Genomic DNA, 11310 nt, shown 5'->3' on the forward strand with positions numbered 1-11310 from the left:
ATATATATATATATACAGTAATGAAAATTTGTTTGATTTGATCATCAGTCCTTCCTGACGAATACAAATGTTTCTTCTTTAGTCTGCACAAATGAATTGACTAAATATGTTCTTTTCATTGAGTTTAAAAATGTAGAAAGGAAATAAGCATTGGTTATCTGATGTTATCCATGCTGAATATTGTATTAAAGTATCAGTTAGCCACTATGACTCAGAAAAATAAACAAATGCGGATGATAGCATGGAATTGAAATAACCAAGTCTAACATCAATACCATACATTCCTTTGCATTAGTTGTATTTTCCCTGAAAGGAGGCCAAATGCCACTTGGAGAGGTCACCTGTTTTAACCATTTGCACCAGTATACAGTAATGGGTTGTCTGTCAGTCAGTCAGTAGACTCTGAAATGACATCACATAAAGACATTTATTGTACTGTTGTGACATCAATAAAATGTGTGCATGCAATTAATCATGAGAAGATTTATGCATTCTGTAGGCTACAACACAGCATGGCATATGAACTTCAAAAGCAAGAATTTAAAATGTTTGTTATCCTTAATTTTCGTTTTATTTACTCTTAAAACAAAACTTTTGGAGACTGTGCAAATACATCTAGTATAAGAATGGACTTTAGCAGTGTCAAAGTTTTGCATTCTCATTCATGTTTTGGTGTCAGAAATACACAAGAAGTTATCTATAATTATTTTTAAGGGAAATATCTTTACTGAAAGATATATGAAGCTTCCTACAACAATAATTTGTATTTATTTTGTTCTAATATTAAGTTGGTAAATTTCAGCTTGGCTTGACACAGATTGGCTATACACATTGTTAACAATATGTTTAATATTTCAGTGTTTGTATTTGATTAGAAGAGTTATAGAATTGATATTAAGTGATGAGTAAGTGGCATCTTTAAGGTTCAGGAAGATTGTAGCAGATACTGCAAAATAACCTTGGCTGTTGAAAGAGTGTGTTAAAATTTAATAAAATCATTAATATTTTTTTATTGCAACTTTCAAGTAAAGCAAACAGATGTCTGATGGACACTTTCTCCATCATTCTAGTCTTTTTACTGAGTACATCCTGTGTACTTCTATCTGCCTAATTAATCATACTATATTTTCTATTTTAGTCAATGCCATTTTTTAAATTAAAAAGATCTGAGTTACTGAAGTTAGTTATTTATTCATGTAGATTATCAGCTCAAACTTCTGTGAACCTAATGTTTTTGTCATAATTACACTCTTAAAAATGCAAATTTTTTACAAGACAAAACCTGATTAAATTCATCCTCAGAATACAGGAAAATGCATATTTTAGTAACCAGTTTTGAATTTTTCCAGGGGGGGATATACCCCCAGATCACTTAGAAGTGGCACCTTGCTATGCCACAAGCCTTTCACACCCCCCTTTGTTGGAATTATCATGATTCAACATGTCTCTCAAGCAAATCATTATGCTTCATCTCTTAACCAATAGTAGCATGACATGTTCATGTGACGCATGTGACTCCCTCTACACTTCTCTACTGAACCTTCACCTCTCAGTGCTGCCCTCTGTATGTGAACTTTTCATAACACATGCCACAAGCCTTGCACACCCCCCTTTGTTGGAATTATCATGTTCCAACATGTCTCTCAAGCAAATCATCATGCTTTATCTCTTAACCAATAGTATCATGACATGGTCACATGACACATGTGACTCTCTCTACACTCCTTTACTGAATCATCACTTCCTGTTTGGCAGTGGTCGAGTTCAGACGTCTATTTTTGTGCTTGTGGTACATGTGACGAAGAAAAATTTTCTTCCCGCCAGAAGTGGTTTCTTTTTTAACTTAATTTTAATTTCTTTTCTACTATAACCCAGTTCAATTTGTCACTATCTATTTCAGCAAAACTTTATCACTCGTGAGTTATGTTTTGCATTATGAATTCCAAAGTTTGCTTTACCACTTTGGGAGTCACACCAACAACTAATGTTATTCCTCAGGCAACAGGTGCAGGCAACCCGACAGTGGATCTTTCTGCTTGTATATGTCAGTAGATTGAATGCTACATGGGTCAATGTTTGTCCCCTGGCATCGCCAAGATTTCTTCTGAATCGATGGAAATTCTATGAAATGACAAGGATTTTGATCCACTTTTCTCCCCTCCAGAGTTTGCCGTTTCTTCCCATTTGCTACCTGAGGAATCGTCATGGTTTTTGTGTCTCAGGTTTATGATGTTTTATCCCTTTTCCCTATATCTTATTCCTTTGACCTTCTTTATTACATGAATCCTCTTATCAACCATTTTGGTTTTCCTCCATCCCCAGATATTCGGGTACATGCTGATCACATTGTCTTTCAATTAAGTGAGGGGATCATCCTGCCATGCTCCCCGAGGCCATTGGATCAGCACGCTCTTTATTACCATCGTGCTGACTGTCCATTTTGGATCAGCAGTTGTTGGGTTCGTTGTTACCTCTGTGAGGGACAGTTCCCGATTATAGTGTTAGTCTTCCCCATGTACAATATTCCTGCCTTCTTCTTACCCTAACCACCCTTCTACAGTATCTTTCTTCCATACATCTCTCTGAGGCACTCCACAGAAATTCTGAGAAGTTTTTTGTGGATACCCAGCACATTCTCTCCTCTACATTAGCCCACATTTTTTCCTTGGCTTTGGTGTTACACACATGGTTTCTTTGCTGTTGGGACCTTATTGGTAGGGATGCTGTATTGGCCCTGGTCAGTTTACCCTCTCCATATATACAAGACTTACGTCTTGCTCTGTTTTTGTGACGTCATGTCTTTGGTACTGTCCCAGAAACTATTGAGCATCAGGTTCCATCAGCAATCCATCCTCACTCCTTTGTTGCCTGTTTGTCTCAGTTAGAGCCTCATATCCCCCTATTCCCATCTCCCATCCTTCTTCCCACCAACCTTTACCCGTTCCTAGTAGTCGGGGTACTTCTTTTCATCGTTTTCCTCCACGATGAAACATCTGTCGCCCTGTGGGTTTGGGGCTGGTAAAAGCTCTCCAGTTTTTTCCCCTCCTCCTCTTTCTCCTTGCCCCATTTTCTTTCCTCTTCCTACAGATCCTGTGGTGCACTAAAGTCTGACATCATATCTACCAACTTCTTTCTGTGGCAACACGAGCAGGCTGGTTGATCAAACTGGAGAAGTCGTTTCTTCAACCCACACTCTACCCAATCCATCTAGTAATCACTAATATCTGTCATACTATGCCTTCTCCTTTACTTCTTCGTTTCATGGAACTTTTAGTTCACCGAGCCCTCTTGACTTGGTCACTTACTGCTTGTGAGGTTCTATCACTTTTGGGGATGTGGTCCTCCATGACTGCACTTATACCTCTCGGTCGAGCCCACATGAGATCCCTGCAATGGGTGCTTCATGATCGCTGGAAACTTGCTCAAGATTCTCATTCCATCATCATTTCCCTTCCTCCTTCTCTGTGAGATGACCTGCACTGGTGGCTGGATAAAGCTCATACATTGATAGGCATGCCACTTCTTCTCCCACATCTGGATCTAGCTTTGGGCCTTTGGTCTGCAGATGCATCTGTCTTGCATATCAATGATCTCAAACTTCTGGCAGTACACTGGGCTTTACATCACTTCTTTTTTCACCTCTGTCATTGTCTGATGATGGTTCATTCAGACAATTCTATGGTGGTGGCACATATCAGCCACCAGGGGGCATCAGGTCCATAGACCTCTGTTTTTGGTGATTTCAATATCAACATTTCACTCATTCAGTTGCCTCCTTGTTAGCTGGTTCCTTAGAAGTCTACCAACATAAGTGGAAAGTCTTCCGCTGTTGGTCTGCTAACAGAGAATTTCCAGCTTACGAGCCTTCTGTGGCTCATGCTACGGAATTCTCACTTGGCTGTTTGACTGTGGTTCTTCAGTCTCCTCACTTTCAGGATATCGGGCAGCCCTATCTCATACCTTCCATTTTTCCCTATACTGTAAGGTTTTCCTTTTTCCTGTTCTTACTGGGCTCATGCATTCCTTAAGGATTTGACGGCTGCCAAGGCATCCTGCCCTTCCGGATTGGGACATAAGTGTGGTCATCCATGACCTCACTTTACCTCCATTTGACCCACTTTCCTCGTGCTCCTTGTTTCATCTGTCTCTTAAAACTAATTTCCTTCTTTTGTTGGCTTGTGGTCATTGATGGTCAAATCTTTTTGCCATAGACGTATCACATACCCTTATCACCCTACCTAACTTCTCCTTTCTCCCTAAAACCTTGGCAGCTCAGGAGGGTTGTTCATTCTTTTCTCCTATTTCACTGTCTTCTGTATTCCATCTTTACCATCAACTGGATCTGAAAAGACTTGTGTGTTTGGTCAGGGCCCTTCGTTGTTATTTCGTACATACTGCATCTTTTCAGGGAACACGCAACTGTCTATTTATCCCATGGCAATCCTCCTCCCTTCGTGATCTTTCTCCTTCTACCCTTATGAATTAGGTTCACTTTTTGGTTCATTTTGCCTACTCTTTTCCTGCCTTCTTCCTCCCATACCGTGTTCCATGTTTCCTCCCATCAAATCAGATATCTCACCTTTTCTCTTGCTTCTTGTTTTTGTCATTCAGTGGAGGAGATTCTCCAATCCGGCATGTGGACCACTCCCAGTACATTCATCTTCCACTATCTTCATCGTATTGAGCTTTCTGCTGCGTAGGGGTTTTATGTACCACCTGTGGCCATTCTTCAGACTTTGATGCAACTTTAACTGGTCAGTTGTCTTCATTTTCTTTTTTTTTCAGGGATCTTTTCTTTCCCTTTTTTCTCACAGATCCCATTCTGTGGTGAGTGGTGCCTGTCTAGGTGTTCTTTAACTCTAAATCTGCACTGTCCGCCATGTTGACTCCACTTTCTAGTCCATGGCTACGCACAATCATTGTTGAGATTTGGTGTTCCCCAAGATCACTTGTGGATGAATAACCTTGTGATGTCATTGCTCGATAAATATGCCTGTTTTTGACCATACCATCCATGGACTACATGGATAAAGCAGAAGGGGTTTGCTGCCCATCCCTGCCATGCCTCGTGTGAATGACCAAGTATGGTCTGCTTTTCAAAAGAAGGTTTCATGGTCACTCATTGCACTGTCTCTGGTGGTGATGTTCCTCCAGGCTCTCCACCACATAGTCACCCTCATTTCTTCAAGTGAAGTATGGGAGCCCTTGCCACATTCATTTCTAAGCTTCTGGGGTAGTGGACCATGGAGGTACCCTCCTGAATGAGTTCCTCAAACCACTCCTTTCAGTGTAGGGCAGTGGTGTTTTGCTTGTGTATATGCGACGTGGCCTCCAGAGGAGTTGAACTGTCTCTTTGGTAGTTGATGTGGCCTCCTCATCATGTTACACACCAACACTGGAGTTGAGCCATCTATTCCGGGATGTTGTGGTCTGTCACTACCATTTACACAACCAATTGTGTTGAGCCATCGCCTTCTGGTTGACGTGGTCTCCTTATCTGTATTACACTTGCAGGAGTTGAGCTGTCACCTTCTAGGCTGATGTGGCCTCCTGCTACTATTTACAAAACCATCAGAGTGGAACCATCACCTTGCGAGATGATATTGCCTCCCACTTCCTTTTACACATCAGATGGAGTTGAGCCATCCCCTTGTGGGATGACGTGGCCTCCTGATCCACTTTCAGTTCACAATGGAGCTGTGCTGTTGCACTTGCAGTTCACCCTTCTATTGGGTGCCCTCATTTTACCTTCTTGCTGATGTCAGTTTCCAGCATCGAGGTTTTGGGTTAGAGTGAACCAATCAACATAAGTCCTCTCACGGAGGCAAGTTGTCTCTCTTCCTCCCACAATTGCTCCATCTGTGTCTTTCATCACTGTGTATTGGGGTGGTTCCAGTGCTCTCCTAGATTATCCCTCATTCTTCTTCTTCTGGGGATGTTGTTGTCTTTGGATGGTACTGGCTTGTGCCATAGTTAGAGGAGTTGATTCCATTTGATGGACATCATGTATCCATTGCATACCTGAATATAGGTGCAGGTCTTAAAACACTGATTTTTGGGTTTGAGTTGAAGATGGTATGATCTTCATCCTACCTCCACGTAGATGTCAGTGCTCTTTGGGGAGGTTATGGATGTAGTTGGCTTAACAATTACGGTTCAAAGAGCCATAGCCACTCTACACCTTACATTTCCACCCTTGTGCATGTCACACTGTACACAAGGACAAAGAGTAGTGCAGTTCCCCTCTTCTGATCTTCGGATCTCTATCTTCCAGGTTCAGAGGTATCCTTAGGACATTTTTGGGGGTGCTTGATTTGTTCTTTTGCACTTGTCCCTCCCTTTTTTTTCAATGTGGGATTTTAGCTAATTTTGTGAGAGGAGATAAGTATCCATCAGAAATAAATTTTCAGTGTAGGAAAATTATAACTTTGAGTAAAAAACTTAATTAAAAAATCAGATTTTTCCATACAAAAGACTTGTAATGTTTACAAAAAGCTAGCCAAATTTTGTGAAGATACTCATGCAACATTAAGAGTTGTAGTATTTATAGTTGCATGGTTACAAGGTCAGTCAAAATGACCAACCTTAGACCATACCTCATGTTAGAAGGTTAATTGTGATGCTATTTAGAAATGTCAAGTTCTAGGTAACCAATAATTCTTTGTCAGTTTTTGCCATGTTTTTCATTATGTAGAGCTGGAAGTGGTCACTACTGCAATTGGTAAAATCAGTTATCAGAATAGATATATATCAATCAACATCAATGAAGTTGAAATTGATTGGATATATAAAATAGAACTTTCTGATCGACAATAAAGCAATTAAAATTTAAGTTGAAAGGCAGTATTTTTAATGCTTTTCAAAACAGTCTCAAAACAAAATTTTGGAAATTTCACAATATAAAAAAATATATAAAAACTGAATCAAATTAAGGGAATTTTTTGAAGCCATAACTAGATACTATTTAGTAAGCTAACTTGTACTGAGTTTCATGTAATTTGGTTAAGTATTTTCCTAGTAAATATTAACAAAATCCAAGAGATGTCATTGACTCTCCTCAAGTCCAGAAGGGTCTAATACAATTCAAGGACTTAGCATTTGGAGGATCATCGTTGATGAATGGCTTCAGAACACTGTTGCTTACAATATTAATGGAAATTATTTCATATTATTCACTTTACTGTAGTTGACAGATCAAAAAATGTTCATTGTTGTTAGCGTAAATGAACCCAAATTAAATAATACTCTGAGGTAGATTAAAGGCCAACATGGATATTTAGTTTTTTTATTGTTATTTTTATATAGTGCCATTGTAAATTTAACTATAGTCTTTTGTTCAGATATGAAGACTGCAATTGTGTTAGAATATGTATAAGTTGTTGTTTTTATGTGTGAATTCTTTATGATTTCAGAAAGTTAATAGTGCCTTGGAAGACACAGCTCAGCAAGTTCTTCAAAACCTCCCTAGGTGAGTTATCACTATACTGGGTATTATAAGTCTAGAAAATGTTGTTTTTTTACAGAATCTTGCAATGATGAAATTTGTTTGTTTACTTACAAGAGAAAATTCTTGTATCTTAGGGTTCTAAGAGAAGTGGAAACAATGAGACAAGAAGCAGGACTACTCCAAGAGCAGATGAAAACAGTAAAGGAGGATTTTATAAAAGTAAGACAAAAAAATAATGATTAATTAATTTTAAAAAACTCCTATAGTTTTTATTTTTCCTTGTTAAAACTTACTGAAGAAAAAATATGGTGTAACATATTAACTGTATTGGACAGTTTAGTTTAGAACTAGGGGTTGCAGTCCCAAAGATTTTTCTAAATCCTGAGATTTGGGGATTTTATTGACTTAATTCCTGGAATGCCAGTTCCATTTTGTCTTAATGATGAGTAGACAGGAGATTGGTAAAACCTCAAACATTTACATGAATAATTTTGTTATTAATATTGTTCTCTAATGTTATGAACTTTTGAACCATATTACTTTTTGTATTTTAGTCACCATCATCCATAGTTTTATCAAATAATTTTAGTATAGGCAACTTTCTAACTATACTTTCTAATTTTCTGTTAGCTTTAAATGAAGATTAATCAAGAAAACATATTGGTAAACAAATTTTCTTTCAATTTGGTTAAGAATCACCAGTGTAAGAAGAACAATGCAGAGGATATCAGTGACACCCCTCTGATCCTGAAAGGGTTAATACAATTCTTTAAATCCCTGGGATTCTCTTCAAATAAATCCCAGGTTTTAAGGATGCAACCTCTATTTAGAAATCAAAGCAAATCCACCAAAGAATTAAACTGAAGAAAATCATTATTAATAAATTTGTCAACAAAAATTATCTGTCCCATTTTTATCTTGAACTTTATAAAGTTTTATTTTAGAAACTAGTTGTTAATATTAAGCCTTAGAATAACTTTGTTTTTGAAGAGTACATATATGTATATTTGATTGGATTATTTGATAACGCAAAAATTATCCTCTCATGTTTAGGTGGAAAGAGATTCGACCACATCCATGAAGAATCTACTGAAGATTGATACTGTCAAATCTAGAATGCAGGAAGCAAACAAAGCCTTAAGAGTTAGTGTAACTTGTAAATGATGAACGTGGTTTTATGATAAGAATATCAAGATCAGAAGTATTTCTAGGCTACTAGTGAAAGTACTGCTCGTGTTTCTTGTAATGTACGGCTGACTTCAGTCAGTCTTTACTCAAAAGTTCCTTTACATTTAACACTGATCATATTAGCTTAAAGCCAATATCACATTGTTGTTACCCAAGCGAAAGTTCATTAACTTGTGGTACAAGTCTGCACCCAGAATTATTTTGTTGTAGGAGCTGAACTTTCTAACTAGAGGGCATGAAAATGTGTTTAACCCTATCAACCCGGGTACCCTTTACTGCACGTGACACAAGGTTTTAGTGTCTTACATTCAAAATGTTATTAAGCCACTTTTTACTTCTTATACCAATCAGAAAAGCATAAAATCTTAGCTAATAATTCGTATTTTAATAGTATACAAGTTTTAAGTTCTTAATTCTACAAGGCAATATTTAAAAAAATCCTGAATTTCCACTAGTGATAATTATAAATATTAAATCTATAAAAACTAAACGAGTACAAAAAGGTCAGTCAACTTGACCGAGCCCATATTGAGAGAGTTAAGGAACATGATAATTTGAATCAACTCAACTTTAACTACTCTAAATTAGATTTTATAAAACACAAATAAATAGTAAATGAATGTGAACCTATGTACAAAAAACTGTTTTTAAGAATGTTTAACAAAAAAAAAAATTCTCAACTTGGAAAAAGTATCTATATAAATATAATAGTACTGTCTGCTGTCTGTCCATGTAACTGCTTCACAGGGTGTGGATGGATCTTCACCAAAATTGGTATATGGAGGTTCATTAGATCCATATGGGGGTGCATACAAATTATCAGTTTTGTGGTTTTTATGGACATTTTTGCATTTTTTACCACTACCTCACCTCCTGTTGATGTATCTTCACCAAATTTGGTATGGAGATTTATTGGGTCCGTGGGCAGATACATACAAATTTTCAATTTTGCGGTTTTTATGGGCGTTTTTGCATTTCTTACAACTACTCCACCCCTGTTGATGGATCTTAACCAAATATGACATGAAGGTTTGATGGGTCGATGTGGAGATACATGCAAACTTGCAGTTTCATATTTTGTGTTTTGCCGTTTTTATGGGTGTTTTAGCATTTTTTACAATTACATATATGGGAAGCAACTTTTCTTGTCTTAAGATAATCTTTCATTAATCATGAATTTACATAAAGGTGCTGCAGCTAGTAAATATGTAACTTGGTAAAAAATATTATTTTTTAAGTAATGTTTGAATATAACGATTTTACAGATATCATACAGCACTCATATAGGCCCTTCCATTGGCTCAGCCATAAGTTTCTGCTCTGGACTTATGATGCTAAAAGTTGGGTGTCAATACTCATGGTGGGCACAACACAAATAGCCCATTGTGTAGCCTTGTGCTTAACAACAACCAAACATTACAAATATTTCTCTTATGAAAGAAACAGTGTACTTTTGAAAATCAATTTAGGGAAAATCATATAGCATAAGTTCAACTGGAGAGTTTCTTGTTGTCCATCCATTGTGGCCAGGCATGGCCTGGTGGTTAGGGAGCTTGACTCCCAATCTGAGGGTCACAGGTTTGAATCCCCATCCCACCAAACATGTTTGCCCTTTTAGCCATGGGAGCATTATAATGTGACGGTCAATCCCACTATTTCTTGGTGAAAGAGTAGCCCAAGAATTAGCAGTGGGTGATGATGACTAGCTCCCTTCCCTCTAGTCTTTCACTGCTAAATTAGGGATGGCTACCACAGATAGCCCTTGTGTATCTTTGTGCGAAATTCAAAACAAAAAACCATCCATTGTAATCTGTTGAGAGTAGAGCTTGCAGAAGAAATGTACTATTCAGGATGGCCTCTTTATATTCTCTTCTGACCGGTTGCTTCCAAGTGGCACAGCAGTAAGACTGCGGGCTATAATGCTAGAAACTGGATTTTGATACTCGTAGTGGGCACAGCACAGATGGCCCATTGTGTACAAACAAGCAAAAAATTGTGTCCAGTTTACCCTGAGCATCAATTTGGTGATGTCAGCCCATCTCACAAATATATTTCTCAACTTGTATCTGAAATCGCATTTGGCCTAATATTAGCTTGTCATATAAATATTCATATATATATACAAAAAAGCTAATACTTAACCATAAAAAATATGCTGATAAATATAAAATAACAAAAAAAGGCACAAACTAAACCTGACACCACTAACAACTCTAGGTTTTGATTGGCTAGTGCTTAAGGCTAACTCATACTGAATATCCGGTTTACGTGACACTAACATCCAAGTCTCTATATTTCATTACACTCATTAAACATAACCCTTTGTTCTCCTGATGAAGAATAGTGAACTATTCGAAAGTGCTCAAGTTTTGGGTCTCATTTGAAAACCATTACAACTTTTGTATGGGATCCTGTGTGCTAACTACTTTATCAGAATTAATAAAAATGGGATTAAAGGAGCTTATCAAGACTTCAAAAATGGAAAAGTAGTTTTTTGTTAGTTATCGAGTTTAGAATTAGATGAGAGTTAGATGTGCCTTTAATAAAGATCAGAGGTTTATGAATATAACTGACCTTTATGAGCCAGCAATAAATACCATAGGAGCCAGGACAGTAATTTTAAGCTAGTGAGAGAGAGGATAGGGAAGTGGTGGTCACCCCCATTTTTCCCTCAA

The 11310-nt window shown here is 37.5% G+C and overlaps 1 protein-coding gene across 1 annotated transcript in view; it reads left to right on the forward strand.

Moving 5' to 3' along the window:
* The window catches only part of LOC106462002 (conserved oligomeric Golgi complex subunit 7-like), a 47382-nt gene that overhangs the window by 5275 nt on the left and 30797 nt on the right, over positions 1-11310 (forward strand). The window contains exons 4-6 of the mRNA XM_013921869.2: positions 7413-7468; positions 7582-7666; positions 8501-8590. Of these exons, the coding sequence (XP_013777323.1) occupies positions 7413-7468; positions 7582-7666; positions 8501-8590 (231 nt within the window). The remainder of the gene's footprint in view (positions 1-7412; positions 7469-7581; positions 7667-8500; positions 8591-11310) is intronic.

Source organism: Limulus polyphemus, unplaced genomic scaffold (genome assembly GCF_000517525.1).
Source record: "Limulus polyphemus unplaced genomic scaffold, Limulus_polyphemus-2.1.2 Scaffold1073, whole genome shotgun sequence".
Lineage (NCBI taxonomy): Eukaryota > Metazoa > Arthropoda > Merostomata > Xiphosura > Limulidae > Limulus > Limulus polyphemus.